General features: G+C 38.0%; 3 protein-coding genes and 2 long non-coding RNA genes across 9 annotated transcripts; 3 read left to right on the top strand and 2 right to left on the bottom strand.

Moving 5' to 3' along the window:
* Positions 1-491: 491 nt before the first annotated feature.
* On the bottom strand, positions 492-2,694 carry LOC135616688 (protein LSD1-like). Of its 2 annotated transcripts, none has more exons than XM_065116142.1 (5): positions 2,561-2,694; positions 2,077-2,190; positions 1,822-1,935; positions 942-1,051; positions 492-790 (listed from the first exon to the last, which is right to left on the bottom strand). In XM_065116142.1, the coding sequence occupies exons 1-5, from the start codon at positions 2,616-2,618 to the stop codon at positions 761-763; spliced, it is 426 nt and encodes a 141-aa protein (XP_064972214.1). In that variant the 5' UTR covers positions 2,619-2,694; the 3' UTR covers positions 492-760. The 2 variants fall into 2 exon arrangements, with proteins under 2 accessions (XP_064972214.1, XP_064972215.1); XM_065116143.1 differs by having other exon boundaries at positions 1,822-1,929.
* LOC135616689 (uncharacterized) lies at positions 699-1,113 on the top strand. Its single transcript, XR_010488444.1, has 2 exons — positions 699-837; positions 925-1,113. It is a non-coding gene; the product is annotated as an uncharacterized LOC135616689 (long non-coding RNA).
* A 6,260-nt stretch (positions 2,695-8,954) lies between the features above and the next one.
* LOC103990622 (MND1-interacting protein 1) lies at positions 8,955-13,785 on the top strand. The gene is made up of 2 exons (XM_009409833.3): positions 8,955-10,709; positions 13,143-13,785. The coding sequence occupies exons 1-2, from the start codon at positions 9,045-9,047 to the stop codon at positions 13,656-13,658; spliced, it is 2,181 nt and encodes a 726-aa protein (XP_009408108.2). The 5' UTR covers positions 8,955-9,044; the 3' UTR covers positions 13,659-13,785.
* Positions 13,786-14,687: 902 nt separating this feature from the next.
* Positions 14,688-25,080, top strand: LOC108953440 (uncharacterized). Of its 3 annotated transcripts, XR_010488443.1 has the most exons (4): positions 14,708-14,991; positions 15,142-15,273; positions 24,770-24,909; positions 25,025-25,080. It is a non-coding gene; the product is annotated as an uncharacterized LOC108953440 (long non-coding RNA). The 3 variants fall into 3 exon arrangements; XR_001979167.2 differs by lacking the exons at positions 24,770-24,909; positions 25,025-25,080 and adding an exon at positions 17,484-17,622 and having other exon boundaries at positions 14,709-14,991; XR_010488442.1 differs by lacking the exons at positions 24,770-24,909; positions 25,025-25,080 and having other exon boundaries at positions 14,688-14,991; positions 15,142-15,624.
* LOC135616685 (pentatricopeptide repeat-containing protein At4g21190-like) lies at positions 17,645-24,217 on the bottom strand. 2 transcript variants are annotated; one of them, XM_065116138.1, is made up of 6 exons: positions 24,067-24,217; positions 22,900-22,987; positions 19,129-19,227; positions 18,711-18,854; positions 18,422-18,634; positions 17,645-18,244 (listed from the first exon to the last, which is right to left on the bottom strand). In XM_065116138.1, the coding sequence occupies exons 2-6, from the start codon at positions 22,978-22,980 to the stop codon at positions 18,032-18,034; spliced, it is 750 nt and encodes a 249-aa protein (XP_064972210.1). In that variant the 5' UTR covers positions 22,981-22,987; positions 24,067-24,217; the 3' UTR covers positions 17,645-18,031. The 2 variants fall into 2 exon arrangements, with proteins under 2 accessions (XP_064972210.1, XP_064972211.1); XM_065116139.1 differs by lacking the exon at positions 24,067-24,217 and having other exon boundaries at positions 22,851-22,989.

Below are 25,080 nucleotides of genomic sequence, written 5' to 3'. Positions count from 1 at the left end.
TCCGACCGTTCAACATAAGTCATGAAGTCAACTTGGTTTGGGTCTGAGTTTGTCGTAAGTCCAATTCCAAGTAGTTTGGATAAAATTACATTGGATGTATCTGACAAAGTCTCGCCATTGTTTAAATCAATGATGTAGGGAAGAGTATTGCTGAGTTTAGGATAATTAAAATTTTACATTTTATAGATAGGGATAGCTTTGATAATCGCCTCCACTCCATGGAGAGTTATTTCATGAAAATGATTTTTGAAGTTATTGACGTTACTCGGATGTAAGGAGTTGTATAAGCTGTTGCAGTCAGCATCGCTGTGCACATCGGCCCTCGTTGATGCGTTAGTGGTGGGGAATCCACGTGTTAGATTTATTTTTTTCAATCAGGATTTAAAATGAGAGTCTGGATTTAAGATTATATCAGTAATCAAAGATAATTATAATTAGCAGATGAGCAATTGGATAAGAAAAAAATAAGGGAGGGAAGTACAACTTTAAGGTATGCAATAACAACCTTTGAATAATCTTCTGCAACATTTTGACACAGAGATGCAAATCATGTCATCATAAAGTACAGTTGACACAAGACAGAAGAAGAAAATATTAGCCATCCAAGCTCAGTTGAGGACATGCTCTCCATGATGACCTTCACACCTTAGACATGCCAAAAGGAAGGATTAGCCTAGAGAAGAAGCTCTATACATTTGGTGTCACAAGACAGCTTTGCATAAGAGATGGAAGAAGCTCTGTGATTCAAGGTACTCAAATGCTAGGCTTTTTGCTCAGTGCTTGGAGAAGCCTATCAAATGAACAACATTTAGGGCACTGACTTCAACAATGAAAAAGGTGATCAAAGCATGAAGGATTTAGCATTATAAATTGTGTTTTCACATTTAAACATGGCTTTCATAACTCAATCATCACTTTGTACAGATTTGGTTGATACTTACCCCAATGGAAGTGACAAAGTTGCAGACTGCACATTTCACTGATCTTGCTCCATATTGATACATCAGCAGCATTTGGCAGTTCCCACAATTCACATGTGCTACCTGATTTGCTGGAACCAAATATGTTTATTGAACTTAATATATGTGTCAGCAAGCAATATATATATATATATATATAAAATAAACCCTTCTTTTATGTTTGTGAGTTGTTAATGACAATAGGAAAATGAAATGTCTCTACATTGAAACCTATATATTCTAGCTACATCATGGACTAAGAATTTAGGTAGACAGAGAATGGCTCCAAGATTCAGATGGACACTTGTGAAGCTTAGAAAGAGGTGTTTGGAAAAGTTGTATCCATAGTGTTTCGGATAGAGTAGTCATGTATACACAATATGTTCAGGCATCTGTTGATATGCCTCTGCTGTAGTTTAAAGACATACTTTTACATAGAACAGCAAAAAATATAACCCCACAAAAAATTGATCCAAAGAAGGCCTTTAGATAATTTTCTATTACTGCTAGCTGTTCTAAAAAAAAGAAAATTTCTGATTCAAGAGGATCTAAATGCATGTCTGATTAGGTATCGGCAACCAGTGTGCCACCAAAGTGTCTCAAGTTCATTTTGTGTTAATTATCCTGCAAAGGACTGCATATAAATGAATTGGAATGTCAAGAAATGAGTCTGCCATGTGCTTCATCAGGATTTCTTTCGAGTGTCACACATTGTCAGTAAATATATGTGAAAGAATGATACTAATTGAGCCAGTAATTGTCATCTTCATGCAACAATTGTCTTTGGAAAATGTCATTTATGTTATGAGAAATTTAGCAAGTAAATCTGACACTGGACTTTTGATCAGGAGCACCTGCTTACCTTCCAGAGCCAGATTTACCGTGTGACAGCAAGAACACTGAACGCTGCTTGCTCCTCGTATATACATCAGTAGCGTGTGGCATCCTCCACAGATCAACTGTGCCATTTCTGTCCCTGCAGCAAACTCAAACATCTGCTCAGAGTGGACATTGCAAAGCAGGAATCGATCGTTGAGGAGGCCCGTAAGGCTTCCTGATCTCTCACTATGTGCTGTGAACGATAAGCTGCTCGGTGATGGGGAAAAGATGAGATTACCAGGAGGAGGTACAGTGGTCACTGCTCTGCAAACAGCACAGCATACTGATTTCGCCCCTTGTGGATAGAGAAGGAGATTTCTACAGCCAGAACAAACAAGTTGGCTCTGCCCACCTGAGCATGAAACCAAGAAACATTTACGTTCTGTAGCAGTAACTGAGACGAGAGAAAGGAGCATAGGGTTTCCCTCTTTTGCACTACTGCAACAGCATTTGGTAATCTCATCACAGCTTAGAAATCAACACAAGTCATGTAGCTTAACAATCCATTCCTAAAATCAAGAGCTATGGCTTTTTTGGTTGGAAGCATCAAAGATTGGAAGTACCAAAAGCTTTTGGTTGATGTTTCCAGAAATAGTTAGATAAAAAAATCTAGAATTAGTTCGATTTACATGTTCTTTGTGACAGATATGGCTATAATTTAGAGAGAGAGAGAGAGAGAGAGAGAGAGAGAGAGAGAGAGAGAGAGAGAGGCACAAGGATACCATTTGGTGGTGCTAATGGAGGTGGAGGTGTGGGATACGGAGCAAGAGGGACCGGCATTTGCTCGACCGTGCCAGTATTGTTCTTCTCAAAGCCGTGTAAGCCTTCAACCTCACAGAGACAACCGGATTCTCCAATCTCCCATTGCTGGCTGTGCCAAAACAAGAACCGGAAGTGAAGCCTAATCGAGGTTGCGATGCATATTACTGCTCTTCGGTTGATCTCACACGAAATTTATGATCTCCTGCAACAATCAGCCACCAGAAAACAGAACCTTAGAACGACGCCATGTTCATCAAGGAGACGTCTCCTCCGAGTCCTGTCACTGCTGGAGGATAGCGGTGGTGGCGGGTGAGACTGAGCGATCTCGCAGTACTACCTTTATACACAGTCAAGTGAGGGATGGTGGGACTTCAAGATCACATTGCCTCCTCCTTTGCGTCCTTGCACTGTTCTTGACTCTTTCGCCCTCCCTCCCCGGCGTTGTGTGGTGACCGATACCATGCGCGTTTGCTCCACGTACCAGTGAACTCGCGGCCCACGAACCTCCACGTACCGCCACAGACCTCAAATCTTCATCTGATGAACTCACAACGAATCGCAAAGTTTTATGAGTACTTCTCTTTCTTTGTAGAATAATTGTTCCAAACAATTAGATTTATTCAGAGTTTGATCAATTCTTAACACATTGTTATTCAAATATCACAAATTGTCAATTTCATCCTCTCTGGTTTGAGAGAATATTAGTTTAATATCCATTGATTTCTCTCCTAATAGCTTAAATTTTTAGGATTTATGAGCACTTGCAAGTTAAAATATAAGATATGATAAAAGATAAGATAAAAGGAGTTTATGATATGATATGTTTCTTTCAATGAATATAATGGATAGGTACAAATGACCGACATACTGGACCACCATTTCTAACCTAAAAAATATTAGCATTTGTTATAATAAAAATAAAAATAAAATCATAAGTCTCAATTATTAATGATCGATCATATAGATATTTTGCTATAATTAAGATCAGTTAAGATTCATATTCGTGAGATCTAACATAGTTTTATGTTGATTGTCGATAGACGTTAATTGTCGATAGAGACTAAAATGAATATTTGACTATTTTAATTAGATCATAAATGGCTAATGACACCGTCATGCTCAACTCATCCTCTTGACATAGGATGTTGCTAAGGCCACAAATTCAAGTTAGTGGTCCACTCGCAGTACTTGTAGATTGCTAATAGCCTCTTAATGCCAAAGCGCAGAGGACAAAACCCATCCTTTTTCTACAGAAGAAACAAATGGAGTTCCATGTCTCAATCTAATCACCATAGGTTGATGATCTGTGGTCTGTGACACAGCTTTGATTCAGTTCACCAAGTGGAGGAGGTGATTAGAGTGGATAAGAGCATCATCATCTTCCTCCAATATATACGATGGTGCATTGACAAGCCAATATCTTCAGAAGATATTGTATCCACTGGAGGCTTCATGTCCCTTTCAGTTCAGAACAAGGAAAGGAAAAAGAGGAGATTACTAGTGTTTTAGTCCACTTATATCACCGTAATCTATGACCATAATGAAAAGTAGAAGAGAGTGATTTCGATACTAAAATGAGGTGTTATATCTCTTATTTAAGACTTTAATACTTATAAGATTAAAATGAGACATTACATACTAAAATGGGATGCTATATTTTCTTATTTAAAACTAAAAATGAGGTATTATTATCTTTCCCATTTTAGACCTCGATACTTCTTGCGTGAAATAAAATAAAGTGTTACAATTATCGTCATTTAAATGTAGGACTAAAATAAGGTATTTTAATTTCATAGACGCGATGAATAGATTCTTTCTACTTAAATCTCTCATCATATCTAATATCACGTCTATCTTATTGTCATAACTATCATGACACATCGTTAGCTTATTCAGTTTGAACTATTAGTCCAAAATATTTAAGTTATATTAATAATAGTATACCCGTATAGCCGTTATAAATCAATTATTTTTTTTCCATTGAAATAAATTGTAGATATTTTACTTCATATGTAGTGTCAGTCTCACCTTGTAAACCTTGAGATATTGTGTTGGTACCACAACCTTGTCACTGACTTCATATCATTTTCACTATTATGTTACAATCCAAGTACAAAAGGATCCCTCCCACCAACACTCCAGGGATCAATGAAAGATCAATACACAGTCTTATTTCCTGTGAAAGATGAAGATATCTTGTGCAATCTTGCCCTGCTTGTATTGTTGTGAAGTGTCAACATTAGAGGCCCTGCAGCTTCAACTGATGATGACTCTAAATGGTGAGGGACCAAACTTCCAATGAAACAACCCTCAATTTGTGCCTTGGTGGAAGGCCACAAGCATTTCAATATATTATCCTTCCAAACGCCTAGAAGGCCAGCCATACATGTCTCTGTGTCTCAGCCACTGGTAGCAACATCCACCATTCCAAACAAGCAAACTGCAGCTCTTCAGGTTGTGTAAGCTGGAGATTGTTCCTTGCAGAATGCAATAATGGAAGATAAATCAAATGGACCACTTGGCCAGGAGACAAAACTCCTCACTGGAAGTTTCTGAAAACAAATTTGGAAAAGTGCACTCACTAGTTTGCTAATCGGCACAACCAAAGAGCAGATGAATTAGTAGTAACATTGGGTTCTCGTTGTTCTATAGTTGATAGAAGTTGCATGCAAAGAAAGTGATGTTTCAGCCCAATGGATCAGTGAACATGAATTCTCCAGTCACAGGTGCAAGCAGAAACAAACATGCAGCAACAGAAGGCATGCACTGTGGATCAAGAACACAGAGAAATGTAAAAATGAAGATAACAATTCAGAAACTTACAGGAAGTGAGAACTTACAGAAAGAGTCCCACATTCCTCCTGTCCATCAGAGGTTTCTCAAATCGAAGAGAAAGAAATGGTGCAGTAACTACACATCCAGGTGGTCCATGTATCACGATAATATAGCTCTGGACCATTCTCAAGAGTTTGGCATGCAGACTCGTTGACTGCCTCTGCAGCTTCACATTCTCCCCAATCCATCTCCAATGGCACAAAACCAGATACTCAGGCCATGGAATGAATCCCTGACCCACAGTGCAGTTTCCGTTGGTCCCATGAACTGTAAACTTCATGGGGAATGGCACTGACCTATAAATCAGAAGTCATGGGGGTGTAAAAGTCGAATTATCATAAACAAGTTGGAAAGATATAGTATCTCTTGGCAAGTATAATTACACGGTTAATGTCCCTGTGGCAATCAACAAAGTGTATGGAAGGATGAATAATTCAAGTGTGAATTATGAATTCTTCTGTTTCTCCCTAGCAAATGATGTGAAAAGATTAGGTGATTAGAGATTTAATAAGAATATAATTGATTGTTTTTGTTGGTGTTACTATTAGAAAATTTAATGAAAGAAATAAATTCATCTTATAACATAGGATTTTCTTATTCAGGAAGATATGAACCTAAAGGAGTAAACAGACAAATAAGAAAAGATGAAGAATTTAAGTATGAATTATGAATTTTTCTGTTTCTCCCTGACAAATGATATGACAGGTGATTAGAGATTTAATAAGAATATCGTCAATTGTTTTTGTTGGTGTTACTATAAAAAAATTAATAAAAGAAATAGTTTCATCCTATAACAGAGGATTTTGCAAGACCTAATAAAAACATTGAAGGAGTAAATAGACTAAAAAGAAAAGATGAGCGATGAAGATTGAGAAAAACTTGAGGCAAAGTGTCCCAGTATTATTTATCTTTGCATCGCTAATAATATTCTTAATAATTATTTATAATGACTCCACAACTATTCGTTGGGATAAGTTAAAAAAATTTTATCTAACGAAAATCTTAATTAACAAGTTGTATTTAAAGTAAAAGTTATATAGACCACAAATGGAGGAAGGTAGAGATTGATATAGCATCTAAATATATTCAGGGGAATATTCGATCAATTGAAAAAAGTTGATACGAACGTTGATGCAAAAGATAAAATATTATTACTTTGTGGAGATGATGTTGTATATGATGGATACAATAATTCTTGAACCAGTTGAAAAAGCTTTAGTGTCGGATGCTAATAAGAAAAAGATAAATCTAATAACATAAATGGTGAGACATTAGTTGCTCAATGTAGAGGTCGACGAGGAGGATTTTTTTGATAGGAGTAGATCTTAGCGTGGTACGTTGAGATAAAAATTTAGGTCTTTGGATGATATTTAGTATTATGGATGCAAAGAGAATGAACATTTAACGTAAAATTATTCAACGAAAAAGAAATAGGAAAAAGAGACCAGTGAAAGCTCTTTGTGATGGATGGTGATAGAGATGTCTTCATAATATTTAAAGGTTACGATGCATCTTTCCAAAAAAAAATTGATTTTTATATTCTATTTGTGTTACTCATGTTTTCTTTCAAAAATATTGTATTGATTCACTAAATGATAAGATCATTAATAAGTTGAGTATGGACGATAACTCTAAAGTAGAGATCATAGGTATGAAAGATAAAAAATGATGATCAAGTGATGTATACTTTGGTAGATGTGACTTATATTTTAAAGATATAAAGAATCTAATTTCTTTGAGATTTTTAGATTCCTAAGATTACATTTACAAGGTTGGAGATAAATTTTTAAAAGTTACTCTAGGTTGTATAATCATAATGAAAGAAAGATTGCATCAAAGATCGTATACCATTTGAAAGAGAATATAGTAAAGATTTCAAATGGTTGGAAATATGTTATATGTATGGTGGATGATAGGTACATACATTAGTAAGTTTTGTTTATAGTGCCGAAAACGAAGGATAATATTCATTATTTCTAAGATACAGATAGATGTGAAAAAAAAAAAAAAATCCTGATGGTGATAAGACAATGAGATGAAGGTCTTCGTTTGGAATCACATGCTGTCACTAATTCGATTCCAATTATATAGGATACATTAGTAGACTTATTGAAATTATACCATGGACCATAAATTAATTTAGTCTAAATAGTTATCATAAATTCTTTAATCCAATGGTTCAATTTTTATAAGAAGCATAAAGTTAAAAAAAAAACTCACCAAAATAAAAATTGTTAAGGTTGGTAAATATTTTTTAGGAGTTAATTATATTTAAATTAGTTGATAGAATCCTAATTAAATTAAAAATCCTTAGCACATTAACATTTATTTTTATAAATATACATTGAGTCTCAGGATTTTGGTGAGAGAGACAAGACACTTTTGATTGTTCTGAATTTTTCTCTAGGTGTTTAAAGATGGTATTCTTTAGGATTTCTAAAAAGGGTAAGAAAAAAAATATAAAATTTTCAGAATTAATGTGAAAGGGTTTAAGTCATGCTTTAAACGAGATAACTCAAAGTTTTATAATTCATCTCACAAGAATTTGATTCTTCCCCATGGATATAGATAAGATCTATCGAACCATGTTAAATCTTACGTCGACTTTCTTGTATAATTTTTATCTTATTGATCTTTCGATATTATTTTAATTTTGATATTTCCTCTCATCCTCCAAAGTTCCAAATGATCAAAACTTCAAAATAGTTATTTCTATTACTCAAATTATAATCAATCATATCATTAAAAAAATATTTTTATTATTGTACAATCACCATAATAACCTGTCAAGTATCAGTTTTAGTTCTCTTAAAGGTTTATTTGTATTAGATTTGGAAGCAGTTTATCTCAACAAAGTATATAATAAAATCTTGTACTTGGTTTTCACATAGTGAATATTTTTATTTTTTCTTCTTGGATGAATATAAATGAGAAATAATGGACCATATAAATCTTGCATCAATTATTTTTTTTCTAAAATTTATAATTTATTATTGATTCTTTGGACTATTATTTTGCATCAACATATAGCTTAATCACTTGAAACGTAGCAGAACGTACAAAAAGACTAATGGGCTTTATTATGAGCTTAAGGCCCATAATAGACCTCAAAGACAGAAAGCCCATGAAAGTTTTTAGCGGGCTGAAGAGAGAATATGTTGGAATGATCAACACATATTATATTAAATTTGAATATGGTAATTAACTTAGATACAAAATATTTAACATATCAATATCCAGATCTAATAAGTTAGTAGATACAAATTTGGCATACGCTTCCGATATTTTAGGTCAAATATTGGGTTATATAGAATCACAATTAACAATGCTAATAATTGGATTTAATTTGAGAATCTTAATCGAATCAGATATATCGCGAGATTATCTCATTTCAAACATCATCCATCGTCCATCATCCGACCACTTGTCAAAATCCAGATGGTTGACCTTTGTACGTTCATCATCCACCGTCAATCCTTTCCTTGTTATGATCCGACGGCCCTCCAACCTAACCGGAAGCCCTCCGCGGGACGGCTTCGGCTTTCCTCCCCTCCCGCGCCGAGCCGCCCTCATCTCGACTCCCGACTCGCTCTCGCCAGACCTTAATCAATGTCTCCTACGATCATCCCCCAAAGCAGCAGAACGCAATCGCTCCCCGATCCCAACACCGATCGCGCCCCGCCGTCTCTGATGGGCAGCAACGCTAGGGATAAATCGGTGCGTGGCGGCCGGAAGGCTCGCCGCGCCCCCAAGCACGCGCCGGAGTCCGCTGCCTCCGCGCCCGCCCCTTCCTTCCCCGCTCACCCTGCTGCTCCCTCGGCTGATCCGGATCCCCACCATTGCTCCGCCAGCCCCAACCCTAACCCTATCCCGGGCGGCTACGATGACGACGGCGGGTGGGGCTGCTGCACGGAGGAGCAACTGGAGGAACTCCTCCTCAAGAACCTCGACTTCTTCTACAGAGAGGCCCTCGCGCGGGTCGTGTCGATGGGCTACGACGAGGAGGCCGCGCTCCGCGCTGTCCTCTGCAATGGCCGCTGCTACGGGTCGTCGGATGTTGTCTCCAACATCGTCCAGAATGCCGTGGCCCATCTCACCGCTCCCCCTCCGCCGCCGCCGCGGGCGGCCCACCAGGATCCCTCTGCCGTCGCAGCCGTGCCCGGGAACGGGTTCGCCGATCTCCGCCACCTCCAGGAGTATTCCCTCGCCGAGATGGTCTGCCTCCTCCTTCAGGTGCGCCCCAATCTCACTCGTGGTGATGCCATGTGGTGCCTTTTGATGAGCGACCTGCACGTCGGCCGCGCTAGCACCATAGAGATCCCGGTACCGTCTGCCGCCGCCTACCCCTCCACCGCCCCTCCCTTGGCCCCTGTCGCTGTCCCCACCACTGCTGGCGGTGCTATCGGCGAGTTTACTCCTGCTGTTAATCTTTGCAAGTTTCATGCGGCCACCGTCACGGCTGCCGCTTCCGTCAGCAATGGTAATGCTGCTGATCCAATCCAGCCTTCTATGAAACCCGCCCCGAGGCGTCCTGCCTCCACATTTCCTACTGCTTCAGGTTTTCGCCCTTTCATAAAGCCACCTGCACGTCCAGCGGCCTCTGATTTGGCTTCAGAGGATGAACAACTGAAGGAGTATATTGCTTCTGCTCGCGATAGAGTGGAGAATGGCTCCCTGGACACTGGTGTCGTGAATTCTGTGCTCAAGGCTTTGGAAGGCATGAGCCTAGAGGACAACGGCGTGGAGGATCCAAAAAAAGAGATGATCTTGGATGTCATTCGCCAAATTCGGGACCTCGAGGCTCAGGTGAAGGAGCGCCAAGAGTGGGCTCAGCAGAAAGCATTGCAGGCTGCTCGCAAGCTGAGCAATGACCTAACGGAGCTGAAGGTGCTGAGGATGGAAAGGGAGGAAAACCAGCGTCTGAAGAATGGGAAGCAGGCATTGGAGGACACAACTATGAAACGATTGTCTGAGATGGAGAATGCACTAAAGAAGGTGAGTGGGCAGGTGGACCGAGCAAATGCTGTGGTCCGGCAGCTAGAAACAGAGAACGCAGAGATAAGAGCTGAAATAGAGGCTTCCAAGCTGAGCGCATCAGAGTCTGAAAGGACATGCACCGAAGTGGCAAGGAGGGAGAAGAAATGCCTTAAAAAACTGGTAGCTTGGGAGAAGCAGAGGGAGAAGATGCTGGGGGAAATTTCTTCGGAGAAGAAGAAGATCGTGCAGATGCAGCAACAGTTGGATGAAGTCCGGGCTGCAACAAAGGAATATGAGGTAGTCCGGAAAACTATCCGTTTCTTGCATCTCATAGACTGCGTCGAGTATCTTCTGATTATATGCCATTCAATAGTATCTTATTGCTGTTTCATGAATTAGCTATTGGCTTCTTACATGTTGAAGATGGAGGCCAAATCCATTGATTTTTTAGGATCACAACATATTAGAATGCTCTATTGAAACAGAAGTTAAGTTGACGTTATGATTTTTTGTGATGTGCTTGAGCATTCACCATGTTATACATAGGCTGAGGCCCTGGAGGGTGTTGTGGCACTTGGAGTTTGTCTTTTGCAGTGCCAATGATCTGGCTGCTGCCTTGAAACAAGAGGCTTGAATCATGAGTTATTTTCCTTACCAAAAGGCACTAAGTGTAATCAATCCATAATGAAAAGATTGAAGTTTTCTTGGATTAAATTGAGGCACTAAGACTGTGAGAGAGAAAATAGCACAGCTGCAGAAACTTAAAAACAGATCTCATTGTTATGAGAAATTAACTAGAAAAACACCAAGGCATAAGGTATGAAATTATCACTTAAAGGCCATGACACATTCTTTGGTGTATAGGATGTATTATCCAGTCATTATATTAATCATATGAAAAATCTCATCTCCAGGTTGCTGTTGTGAACTAATCCTTTTCATCTTACAGTTTGCTATCTGATTATCATTTTTTTCCTTATTTTAATATGTTTCTCCTCCTTCGTTAGAACATCAAGTTAGGGTTGGCAGCATAGTTCATGATTTCATGGTAGTTGATGTATAACCAATTTATACAGGTATGATTTTGCCTGAATTTTCTGCTGCCTTGTAGCCACATAGGAGAGGTTTCTACTACTGTATTTTTGGTAGTTGATGTGATAGTCACATTACCATTTTTTTACCGTTGTACCATTGTTGTGATGTTCTATGTCTGCCGTGGTATGAAAAGAATATATGGAGGGGAAAGAGGAGCATGAATAGTGCTTCTTATTCTCTTTAGAAATTATATAAAAATTCAATCACAATTAATCTCAAGTTCTTATTTGCTATCCTTTTGAGTGAATTTCTCGTATGACCTCAAGTAAGAATCAATACTCACCCTCCATTTGATTGGAATTAAACTCCATCCCATCAGAGTTTCAACTTAGAAGGTGAATAGGAGGAGCACAAAATAGTAGGAAGAAGATAAAAGTAAGGTTCTGCAACCCTCGCCACCCTCCTTTCTTTTCCTTTCTGTATTTATATATCATCCGCATTAGAGTCATCCCAAGGTTGCAATATTCAGTGCCTGCAACAAATTGGATTTCTCTTTGGATTTCACATACTTCTTCAACCATACATTTAATACGAGAATGGTCATTAATCAAATGCCAAAGTGTCTTTGAGCATATGTGCATCTCTCAGGTATCTTACTTTTAATTCCTCCATATTCAAGTACCCCATAGCTATTTCTGCTTCAATACCCCATCTGTCAAGAACCACTCCAGCTCTATACCAATGTACTTAGCAGATGTCAACAAAAGTCCAGGTTGGGTTTGTCAGATTAATATGATTCCAACAATTTCTACGCAGAAGAAGGTAAGTGGGCTTTCACAAGGAATGTGAAAATTTTCTCATCCTAATGGTACATATCAATGAGGTTAGCAATTGCAAGTCCTATCGAGTCATCTGCATCTGTCAGTCCAACTTTTGTTTTCCTGCCCATGTTTGGACACGGGTTCCAAGATTGATTATTCATTTTTCTATTATTTACTGTACATTTGTTCTTGTCCACATTCCACAGTCCCATTTACCCATAGTAAGCTCATCAACAATGACGACATGCTAAGTCTTGGACAACTGACATCATAGGTAGAGAGCACACTCACTGCATCCACTCTAATTCCTTTAATCTTTTTCTTTTTTTGTGTTTTTGGAACAGCTGAGAGTTCTATTCCAGATCTGAATGTGGTGTACATTTTCATTTTCAAAAGATCCTCTGCATGAGGGCAAACCTCTACAGTTGATTTAACACATCCAACATTGAAAAAGAACATATGATATACTTAAAAAGTACTAAATCTCCAGCGTCAAACTTCACAGAACCATGCTTTGGACTAAATTGCTTCTGTTATAATACCCTATCATCTTCTGCATCCCTAGCTTAAATATGGTAATCATGAGTACCTTTCTACCGGTATGTAGCATGCAGCAACTGACAGAATACATTTTGGTGCTTGAAATGAACACCTTTGCATCTGCAATAATTTTGAAACCAAGAGATACCATTCTCCAAGGTCATGGCTGATTAATGGATATTTTTTTACAGTTCTTTTCGTTCAGTTGTAGTTTTGAGTTAAATGCATTTGATTTTGAGCTTAGCTGATATGCCAGTAGTTTGACATGATGTGCTTATCATTTGATACTCCACTTGGTTGAAATTTCACATATCAAGTACTTTCTAACATGCAGATGAAATGGAAGCAAGAAATAAAGGCCAAAGAACAAGCCATTGTGCTGGCTGAGGAAGAACGTCAAGCCAAGGAAGCTGCTAAGGTCAATGCCAGCAGAAGACATGAAGCACTGCGACGAAAAATAGAAATAGATTATCAACGCCACAAGGACGATATTCAGAGGCTTGAGGAAGAGCTTGCTCGTCTCAAGGCAACTGCAGGATCAACTGTGGTGATCACTCCACTGGCGAATTCTTTGAGGACAACAAATGCAGATGTTAAGGCACCTAAAGAGACCAATGTGAAAGCACCCACTGGGTTCAGTAAACCACAAGACTCATCTAACAAACTCAACCGCTGCAGGGCATGCATGATCTGCAAGAAGGATGAAGTTTCAGTCGTCTTCTTACCATGTTCTCATCAGGTTGTATGTGCATGTTGCAATGAGGACCATGAGAAGAAGGGCAAGGGTAGTTGCCCTTGTTGCAATGTCAGGATTGAGGAGAGGATTAGGGTTTATGGTGCCAGCTCTTAGATACATGCATATGCTGGTGATCACAGTATTAGCATATGCATAATTGCAAATGCTGAATAAATTCTTAATTTCGCAACTGTGAGGCATTTTTGGCCTTTATATATATATCTTATTTTTAGGTGAATTATTCTTGGCTAAAATTGATGCATCATAACAACAGAGTTTGTCAGTGATTTTGCAAATTGGTGGGTTGTGCATGGTGTTTCTTGGTCTGAGTTCCTCTTGTAAGTTATAGTGAAGTCTTTAGATATCACTGATTTATCATTGAAGATAATTCGAATGATTGCTAGCATGATCCTTTGAATGTATTTTCTCCAGTTTGAAGGATTACATGTATCTCTCATTTAGCAATTGATAATAATTGCAGAAAATTGGTTCATGAGTTATCAGATACTCTGCATGGATTGGCAGTGTTTGGCCACAGAAATCTCTGCGTCATTGCCTCGATGATATGATATCTTTTCCACCATTAGAACTTAAATCCTTAGAGTATTGTTTGATACAAGGATTTCCCTTGAATTCTGAGATTTCACCCAAATTCCGCTCTAATTAGTATTTATCACCTGCTAATAAATACTTACCTCGGAGAGTTCCACAGGCATCCTTAGAATTTGGATCTTAAGATCTCAAAAGAGGAATTTGGATGATAGGATCTTAGAGGTGGAGTTCCTTCAGTGAGGTTTTTGAGAGTATCCCACTAAAATCGTGAAATATTGCCTCTATTTTCCTTTTCAATTGGTAAGCAGTGAAGTTTTCTATCGGACCAGGCCTTAATTCTATGGGTTTGGGATCCAACCTCGACTGGTTCGGTTCGGTTCTCAACCCATGCTGCTCGACCGGTCGGCCATCAGCCTAGCACGAATCGTAAAGCTTGGGGGACTACGCGGTGTCGGTTTGGAGTCGAATTTTCGAACGGACCGCCCTTCGCTCGCTTGAAGCCGCAGTCCTTTGCACGCTTTCGAGAACCGTCCATCATCTGCGTTCCTCATCTGATCCCACGCGCACAATTCTTGACGCGATCCTTCTCGCTCTATAAGTAGCACGCGGCGGCCCCCTGTCAGTTATTTCCCTCGGACGACGATGCATCTCTTCGTTGAGCGATCGAGACAGCGCGACGGAGATCGTCCGACGAGAGGGCGATTCCATCGCCTCAAATGGAGTTTCCACTAATTCGATCTCTTTCAAGAAACAAGAAAGAAGAACGTTGATTGCCCTTGTTCGATCTTAGGATCCATCTTTCTCCTTTCGCAGCTCGGTTGTGACCACCAAATCCCTCGCGGCGCCCGTCAAATCAGCCATCGACAAGATCCAGGTCCGCGCCGCCTTCTTGAGGGTACACAACTTTCCCTCGATCTTGTTCTTGGTTCGATCTTCCTTCTCGAGGGTGCACAACCTTCCCTCGATCTTGATCTTGGTTCGATCTTTGGTCTTTCCGTTGGGAGATGCTTGAAAAGGTCTCGTGGTGGATGGTTCTTGGGTGCAGGTGCGAGGGCTGGTGAAGCAACCCATCGATTCTTTTCGTTACTTCGTCAACCATGAAATCAAGAACATGAAAGCCATCGATCTCCTCGTCTGCCGTCATGAGCCCAGCTTCTATCACAGCCAAACACACGGCGTAACTCTTGAAACACTTAGTTCTTTGATTTTCTTTGGTTTTTAACGAATCGATCAATTTTTTCTTCTCTTTTTTTCTTATATTGTGGATTTTCTTGATTTACGTTCACCGACATTGAATTCGGGGAGCCTTGAGAAGGTGTGATTTCTCCATCTAGACTGTTACTCCACATCTGTTACGTCTTTCCGACGGAACGTGTGTTATGTTTCCTCTCCTACCTGTTTTTGGTTAGGGAGTCCCAAATGTCAAATCAGTTGCGTCAATGATGCGGTTGTTTGAACTTTTGGTACTGTCTTTTGGACAAGTAGTTCGATTAAAGAAATGGGTATATAGTGACCTCGTTCTTCTGTAGCTTTAGATTTTTCCCATGTCACGGGTGAGAATAGAACAGGTAATCTGTCATATATTTGGACTTGGTGGGCAAGACTTTTTAAGACAAGATGACGAGTAAGAAGTGGTTGGATCCGTAGATGGCGAGTAAGGATTAATTATAAATTTTTTTATTTAGTTAGATGTCATTAGTATTATAATTTTTAGATTTAAAAAATTTATATTAAAATTTTTATAGTTACGAAAGTGAAATATCTATATTCATTTATCCTAACATCATCGATTTTATCGAAAACATAAAAAAAATAGATAAAAAGATAATTTTAATATTTTAGTTGATAGTAATATAATATATCAATGGTGATAGATGACACCGTTACTATTGGTCACAGGTAATTATTGTGGATGATAAGAACAACGACGAAAGCATTTGCGTCGATTTGTTTAGCAATGTCGCTCTGCATCTCTGTATCGATCCTTATTCCTTATCATCGTTCTTCTCATCAACAATAGCCTTCTGTTACTCTCATCATCAATTGAAATATTAAAATTATTTTTAGTGTTTATAGGATTATGCTTCCAATAGAAAAAAAGAGATGTTTGGACCTATAGTTTAATCATTGATGTATATTTCATGATAATGGAATCAAGGAGGTGGATAATAAAATAATGCCGGACCAAAACTACTCAAAATCATGAATTTGCAGGATCTTATAAGTTAGTGATGTTAGGACTTAAAAAGACTCTGAATGAATTGGTTTTTATCCGACATATTTTGAAATAGATAAGGATTAAGTTTTTGATCTGGTGAAATGACCTAGCTCATAATCAAATTAAATATGGATCAGAGTAGACCTGAACCAAACAGAAAACTTGGCACTATAATTCCTGCACATAACACTGGAGACATCCTATTATAGAGTGGAACCTAGATCCATCTAGGGAGGGGAAGACATTGGTCTTGCGGCACCAAGGGTGGTATTGAATGCAATACTCATGACACGTTGTGTCAGGCCTGGCATATGGCTTGCAATCTGTCATATCTTACTGGGGCCACATGTGCTTTGGCTCTCATGTAAATGTGTCTTGGCACTGGTTTAAGATTGATATTAGAGTGAAATACAGACTGATACTGTTTTCCAATCGAATATATTCTGACTTCAGTGTTGGTTTGCTGAAATAGTGCCTGAATAATGTATTATCTTGTCAGACCAAAACATTGTGCCATCTATCTGATGGATTAGATTGTTCACTCTTCAATAATTTATTGATTTAGTCATTTTCCTCCATTTCATGTTTGTTTGTTGTTCTGAATGTGTTTTGTATCCTATCCAACTGTGATTTTCTTACAATATTGCTTTAAGTGCTTCCCAGCATCCAGAATATTACCATGTCTATTCCCATTGAGCAGATTAAATATGACATAATTCCCAGTTCCTCCATGTCAGCAAAAGAGCCTAATTCCCAATATGACAAAATTTGCCCATTGAGCAGATTAAATATTCTTTATACAACATCAAACGTGCTTGAGATTATTTGTCCGCTAAACCACCTTAATCATTTGATATTATTTGTCCCCTAAATAGTTACACATCTGCCTGGACAGACAGTAAACCAGACTACTGCATTTTCAAATCTCTTCTAATAGTCAAATATAATCCTTCCAATTTAAATAAGACAGTAACAAAAACGGAGGAGGATTAAATTTGTTATAACTGTTTTTCATATAACTATTTCATATAACTATTTGGTTAGCGTCGCACCCCTTTTTGTATCATGTTTTGTCTAAGTTCAACTAACCACTGATAATTCATGTGTGCTCATAGTCTAAACTAGCATGTAACATGTTCGCTTGATGAAAGTCATACTGGCCTCTCTAGGTTTGCAAGCAGTGTGGAGATTGTTCGCCGGCTGCAGACAGCCTTCTGTCCAATGTACAGAAAATGAAAGATTGTTTGCGGGCTTTTTTTTTTTTTTTAAACTTCAGGTAACGAGGGGCTTCTACCATGGATTTGGCCAGTTGCAGCTGGTATCCAATAAATAGCTGTCACAACGCCAGGAAACATGAGCTATTGATCAAATCAAAGAGAATCTCGTGTATGTTACAAGAAATAAAAAAATGAGGCAAATAACTTCTCATGAATTGTGCCTCGCAACTCATTGACATTGACACCCCTAAGGCGTCCAAGCACAAAAGGAAGCCAGTCAATTAGTGTCATCCATAATTTTGACACCTTTTGGACAAAACAAAAATACTGATATACTAATGACACCATTTATCCGTTTGCCCTGCTGTGAATTACATCAAGTCATCAAACGGCCAAACGTAGTAGACCCATTTTTCGGATTGCCAGCCATGCACAGATAATCTTCCAAATATTCCAATTCCAATTCCAGGCCATGCTGAATTTGCACTCTGTATGTGTTGTCATGAGATTTCTACATTTGATCCCTGTATTTGGTTTGCATGAATCCTAACACGTTTCCCCTTGATGTACCGATACTCCCATGTGGGCGGAGGATATTTGCTCTTCAATTTATCATACTTGTCCAACATACCTAATTTCTGAAAGACATCACCTAGCTTGTTGACAATTGACATATCTGGCCTAATTCCCAGTTCTTCCATGTCAGCAAAAACCTACATAAAGTGACCAAATCAGCATGTTGGATAAAGAAACATGAATAGCATGTTTCTTATCAACAAACATTCTCTTGTCAAAGAGGACAAGAGCATGCTGTGCAGGTAAGCTAAGAGAAATGGCCAACATAAGCACAAAGAGGACACAGGACATAGAGCAAAGGGACTTGCATTTACCTCGAACATCTTTTCATACATGCCTTGGTCGTAGTATATTGACATCATCTTCATGAAGAACACACGAGGCAAATTTTCCAAATTCTCTGAAAATATTTTCATCCAAAGTTCCTCTGCCTCCTCAAGTCGTCCATCCTCAGCTAAAGCATTTAACAACGTGTAGTAGGTTCCCATGGTCTTTCCTTGACCCTTGCTGAACATCCATTTGATCACCTATTATAGCATAAAAGTTATGATTTCACAAAACAAAGAAAATAGAAACTCCACTAAGAATAATACTTTGCAGTACCTGAATTATTCTTTTCCATTCCCTTTCAATCTCGAATGTCTTTAATGTCTTCTTCACCACTATCAGTGGAAACTCCAACTCCCAGGCAACGAACGAATCGAGTGCTCCATAAACTTCTTCCTTCACGTTTGATAATCCTTTTATCTACAAAAAAAAAAACAATATTATCTTTTTTATCCAGACAAGCAACTCAAAACATAAGCATATATGTGGTTATCAAAGTGAGAACCAGAGTTACTAGAGAAGGGGGCCCATAAGCATAAGAGATGACTTGGTAAACACAATTCAAAACATATATGCGTTTATGCAAGACGTGTCAAAGATTGCAAGGGAAAAAATAATTGCTAAAGTGCAAGACAATTCAACACACATCCATGATTGCTATAATGCTGCTACAAAAGGGAAAAAATAATCTTACACATTCAACAAGCTTCTGTGACTTGGAAATAGTCCCAATTCTCTTTCTAGTTTTCCATACACGAGGAAATCTGGGTCTAGGGCCTCTTGCTTCACAAACCTGGCACAGTGGTAACATTGCAAGACAAGTTAAAGATTTGTAATTTTATGCACACATCAGCATGTTTATGCATTATCAAAAATCTTTCGTGAATTTGCTACCAAGGCAACACACTACTGTATCATGACGGTACAAAATTCTAAAACTGGGTGATAACAGAATTGTTAGACATTAAAATTAATAGCAAATAAAAATGTGTCGATCTACAAGTCATAAACTCTGGAACTGTCACAATTTTGAATATGTGAGCAGGTTATCTAGTATAACCATTTATGAGCATACATCATCCGTCCTAAGTGAAGCATTGAGAGGATTACTAATATTTACAATAGGTGTAACATACATAGAGATAAAATGAGGTTCTAAGGGATATGCCCGAGAGTTAGAAAAATGGTTGTAAAATATTTACTTGCCAATCGGAGATGGTATACTGGATGGTGATTGTTGCAGGTTCTGCTGGAGGTTTAGATATCCTGTGATGCCAGATATAAATAGTAGTGTAGCTGTAAATGTTACTCGGACAATCTAGTTCTCTAATACCTGAGCTTCAAATCATATTTACTATAATTATCTCTTATGAAAATCATGCGGTAGCCAATTCCTCTGGTGCAACAAAGAAAGCTTTCAAGTTAACTAGATGCCTGAGTAAGCTGATAACCAATCAAATATACTGCAGCACGAGGGTGATTGGATAAACCTTGCTGATGATTGAGCTTTTGAGGTTGCCATCCAGAAAAATCTGTTCGTAGTACTTGGGATTAATTTCTGGGGTTTGATGAAAGAAACCACGGAATCAACAGTTCTAGTTACGGAAGGAAAATCTTACACCCCAATATAATTTCAACAAAAATCAATCACAAGCCCAGGATCAGCTAGATCAATATGATCGAGATTAGTGAAATTAGTCAATCAGATCAGCAGGATCGGGGTCAACCAAAAAATAAAAATACATAAAAGTATATATATGTGTGTGTGTTTCTAGTCTAGCTATGCATTCTATTAAATATCAAACTCTTAAAAGACATATGGAAACAAAATACAAAATATAGTAACATTCATTAAAAAAATAAATATAGAATATATTTTTTTTTAAAAAATAAAATAAAATTAAATATATCATTAAATAATCATGTCAAAAAGATAAACCAAAATTTGTCCAACTACAGCTCTGACGATAGGTGACAGCCCCCATTATGAGGTGCTAGGTAAGTAATTCAGATACAAATAATTTATTTTTTGAAGATGCCACCAAGGATTTGAAATTATTCCCAAATGTCATGGCATCCCCTTGTTTGTTGTCATTCTTATTTCATAAAGAAGTTAAAAGGCTATCCCTATCTGCATCTTTCCCTATAGCATTCCCCTCTATCTTGTGCAATGACCAATGACAAATATCACACGACTTCTGGCAAATGACAAATACAATAGCAGCAAATAACAAATGCAATAGTAGCAGTGTTTCTTTATTTTACAATCATAGTCATATGTCCCTATGTTTTTCTTACTTTCTCTCTCTTCTTCAATATCTCCCCTCTTATGGCTACCACCTATGGCAAATATAAATCTACTTCCACTCCTGCCCTCTTTTCTTTTTTTGAGACAATTAAATCTGCTACAATTGAACAAATTTTGCAACTTTCATTCAACTTCAGTTGATTTTTACCAATTCTAAATGATTTTTTACTACATGGCTGAGAAATCAGACAAAATTTGATTGTGTTGGGTTGATACACAAAATAGACCAAGCAATTGCAATTGGAATAAAGTGATATCTCGAACTATGATGAAAATAACTAAGATTCAGAAAGTTATAAATTATATGATTTTTGAAAGTAACAAAAGCAACTAGTATGATGATCAGAATTCAAAGGCAAAATAAAGGAAATTGTAGTTTCATTGCAAGGTTAATAAAGCATTTCAGCATACTATAAACTATGTGAATTTCCATTAGAGGATGAAGACAAAACTTTCAACATCAATAAACCCAAACAAAGTAGTGTCTTAGATAGGGCTAATTACAAATTATCTCTTGTAATTAAACCTCTTTAACATCCCGATCCCTAAACTTAAAAAATTTACATTGAAATCCCTATAGTTAATAAGTGAAACATCTAGCTTCATTTATCCTAATGTCGTCGGTTTTACCTTCGAAAGGTAAAAATGTATTTTTAATGTTCCAGTTGGTGGTGACAGATGGTGACGCCGCTGAGATCACAGGTGACTGTTGTGGATGAGGAGAGCGATGACAAGAGGTGAAGGTCATTCGACATCTGCATCGATGACCCTTTCACTACTTAGCAACTGCATGGATGATAACGTAGATGCAGAGCGACGAAAGGATCGCTCGAGTGGCTGTTGTGGATAAGAAGAGCGACAACGAGAGGTGAGGGCCACTCGGCATCTGCATCAACGCCGACGTAGATGCAAAGTGGTGAAAGGGACACTCAGGTGGTTATTACGAATAAGGAGAGCGACAGCTAAAGGTGAGAGCTACTTTGCATCTGCGAGAGGTGAGGGTCGCTTTGCATCTGCGTCGATGCCAACGCAGATGCAGAGCGACGAAAGAGCAGCTTGACAATTGTGTCAACGTCGACGCAGATGTAGAGCTGCCCTCGTCTCTTGTCATCACTCTCCTCATCCACAATAGCCACCCAAGCGATCTTTTCGCTGCTCTGCATCTGCGTCAGCATCGACATAGTTGTTGAGCGGCCCTCACGTCTCGTCGCCGCTCTCTTCATCCACAACAATGTCGCCGTCCACCACGATCAATGTCGTCTGTCACCACTAACAGGAACATTAAAATTAGCAATATGGCCTTTGTTTTTATATTTCTGTTGGTAAAACTAACAATGTTAGGAAAAATGGAGCTAGATGTTTCACATTCATAACTATAGAGATTCTAATGTAAACTTTTTAAGTCTATGGACTAGGATGCTAAGGAGTCTAACTACAAGGGATAATATGTAATTAGTCCTCTTAGATACTAGGATTCATTGGAGTCAAGTCAAGAATTAGACCCATTTCTTGCCTAATGTAAGGAAAGCATCTCAGTTTTGTAGTCATAAATTTTCTCTTGGATATACTATGTAACGAAAAGCAATTATTTCTTGAACATAGGATTTTCTCCAACAACCAGCGGGGTTCAACATAAATTATGTATCATGATATTAGACTAGTAAAAGCACAACACGACAATAGAGGAATGAAGCACAAAATAGGGGGAATAGTTATGCCTATATAAACATCATTTTTTAATCATTGAATGGAGTATTACACATCATAAGCTCAAGAGAGTGCCCGAAATGAAAAAAAAGAACATGCAAGACATGTTATGATCGATAATTAAAAAGGGTTACTGGTACTTCCTTCGAAGTATTTGGCTAGACAATAGCACATCTGTGATTCCATATATAGACATCACCCACAGTAGAATTCTAGAAGCATTAGAAAAGATAACTGAAGAGAAACTGGTCCTTTAAACATAAGACAAGTTATTCAGTAAGTAATTACAAAAAAGTTTGTTATTGCTTGACTAATAGAAAGAAAGTTCTAGATAGATAAACTGACACACATAGTTGGAATTCTGGGACAGATATAATCTGTAATAATCAATTAGAAGATACCTGCCAATACATAATAACTTATTTGCTCTAGACTTTACAGTAAACTCACCACTATATGGCAAGTTTTCTGAGGAAAAGTTGTCATGGCCACTCCTGACAAAATTGATGGAGTGTATTTGAAACAAAGCATTCTGAAACTGTAAACAAAATTTTATCAGTAACAATGTGTCTATGTAATGAAAGAACAAATTAGAAAAACAACAGGAACAAATTGAAGGAAAAATAATAAAGAATAAACATGAGGTTGGCAGGTAACCACATGTTAACTGATACATGATTAACTTCAATATTTTTTTTAAAAGATGAAAATGCGTTAGAGTAAAAGAAATTGCATATATATATATATATATATATATATATATATATATATATATATATATATATATATATATATATATATATATATAATCTGGGAAGAACCCCAGGCTATCGAATACCTGTGTTCAACAACCATCACAAAATTCAAGGATGGCGCTAAAACCAAAATTACAGTGGCTCACCGACGAACTTCAAATTCTGCATCCTTCTACACTGAATCACAAATCCGACTACACATAACCAAGAAAAGAAAAGGAAAAAAGAGCCAAAAATCACTTTGTTGTCATATAACCATGGTATGATGCACCCAACGTAAACCTCATCATCCAAAGCCAATCGACTTACACAAATGGTAATAACGGCAAAGAAAACATATCGAGTTCGTTCATGGTCCTTTTCTACCCTAAAATCATCATCCAATTCATCCGTCTCAATCCCCAGTAAAATCGATCGGAACATCAGCCTCAAACACCCTCGACTCCAAAACCCTAAGAATGTAAACCCCGACAAGCAATCAGCTCCAATTCTTGAAAGGACTCGCACTCTTTTTCCAAGAAAAGCACATGACCGCCTATAATCTCCACCCAACCCATTGCACACCATCAGACCCTAGTAAGATCAATCAGTCCATCAGCCTCAAACCCTCGACTCCAAAACCCTAAGAACGCAAACCACAAGAAACCAACTCCAAATCTTGAAAGGACTCGCACTCTTTCTCCAAGAAAAGCACATGACCAAACAATAATCCCCACCGGACCCATTGCACATCATCAGATCGACACAAGCATAACATCCACTCGAGTCTTTCTTCAAATAAATGCTAACTGAGATAACAGAACGCGACTATTCTCCAACAAAGTAATCAAATCGACCCACCCTGCAGTCAGATTAATCGTACCTTTCGAAGGAAAAAGAACTTCGATCTGGAGAGAGAAGAGGAGGAGAATCGCGTCTTCGTGAATTTGAGATCGAGATCGAGCGAGTGGGAGAGAGAGCGAGCAACTCTCCAAGGCACGAGTTGCTTTTGGCGGAGCGAACGAGGAGTCACGCTTGCGGAGAAGATAAATACGGGCAATCCGCGTCAAGCTTCGTGAAGGAAGATATACCTGATGAACGGCCTTGATTTCTTTGTATCCAAAACGCTTATAACTGATCAAGTTATTAAATGTAATGATATATTGAACATAATAATAATCATTATTATTATTATTAAAATTATTGAAATAATTTTTTTCTTTAACCAAAACCTAAAATGTTTTTTTTTTCATTTTTCATCATTTTTTACTGCATGCTAAATTATGCATGGAAGAATTTATAAAAAAAATGGAAAAATTATCTTCTTTTATTTAGGAAAAAAAATTACCAACAAGTATTGTTTAATTTTTCTACACTTAAATGAATCATAACTTTTGATATAAGAAGATTTTATTCTTATGAGTTCAATTTGATTTTGGGTTCCCATCCTTGTTTGATCTTTATTCTAAATACTTTATGATCTTGAAACAATGTGACGTCATAATATTAATTCCTCAAATTCTCATTCTTTTTGACAAAGAAAAATAAATATTAACTTTTTATTTTCTTTGTAATATCTGCCACAGTGAGAAGAACCAAATTCTGACATAGTCGACTGAGCCAAACATGTATCACAGTGCCGTCGTGGAGCTGCCGGAATCCGGTAGTGCAGTCAGTGACCAAAGGAGGCAGCTTTGGAGCTGTGAACTCCTCCGTCTCCGGTGAAGTAATTGAAGTGAACACGAAGCTAACCGAGACACCCGGTCTGGTGGTAATTCACCAAACTAAGTTTCCTTTCTTCACCTTATGAATCTTCAGATCTGCTATCTTTTCTTGTTTAGATCAATTCGAGCCCATACGAAGACGGATGGATGATCAAGGTTCGACCCAGTAGCCC

The sequence above is a fragment of the Musa acuminata genome, chromosome BXJ2-7 (genome assembly GCF_036884655.1).
Source record: "Musa acuminata AAA Group cultivar baxijiao chromosome BXJ2-7, Cavendish_Baxijiao_AAA, whole genome shotgun sequence".
In the NCBI taxonomy this organism is placed as follows: domain Eukaryota; kingdom Viridiplantae; phylum Streptophyta; class Magnoliopsida; order Zingiberales; family Musaceae; genus Musa; species Musa acuminata.
This window is presented reverse-complemented; position numbering and strand designations above follow the sequence as displayed.

Excerpts from the sequence above, each read along its gene's own strand:
- LOC135616688 (XM_065116142.1), bottom strand. The coding sequence starts at position 2,618 with ATGCCGGTCCCTCTTGCTCCGTATCCCACACCTCCACCTCCATTAGCA. Across the intron at positions 2,191-2,560 it reads TCCATTAGCACCACCAAATG|GTGGGCAGAGCCAACTTGTT; the intron begins GTATCCTTGTGC and ends TTTCATGCTCAG. Across the intron at positions 1,936-2,076 it reads GACCACTGTACCTCCTCCTG|GGACAGAAATGGCACAGTTG; the intron begins GTAATCTCATCT and ends AGTTTGCTGCAG.
- LOC103990622 (XM_009409833.3), top strand. The coding sequence starts at position 9,045 with ATGTCTCCTACGATCATCCCCCAAAGCAGCAGAACGCAATCGCTCCCC. Across the intron at positions 10,710-13,142 it reads CTGCAACAAAGGAATATGAG|ATGAAATGGAAGCAAGAAAT; the intron begins GTAGTCCGGAAA and ends TCTAACATGCAG.
- LOC135616685 (XM_065116138.1), bottom strand. The coding sequence starts at position 22,980 with ATGCTTTGTTTCAAATACACTCCATCAATTTTGTCAGGAGTGGCCATG. Across the intron at positions 18,855-19,128 it reads CACAGAAGCTTGTTGAATGT|ATAAAAGGATTATCAAACGT; the intron begins GTAAGATTATTT and ends TTTTTTTTGTAG. Across the intron at positions 18,635-18,710 it reads AATGGAAAAGAATAATTCAG|GTGATCAAATGGATGTTCAG; the intron begins GTACTGCAAAGT and ends ATGCTATAATAG.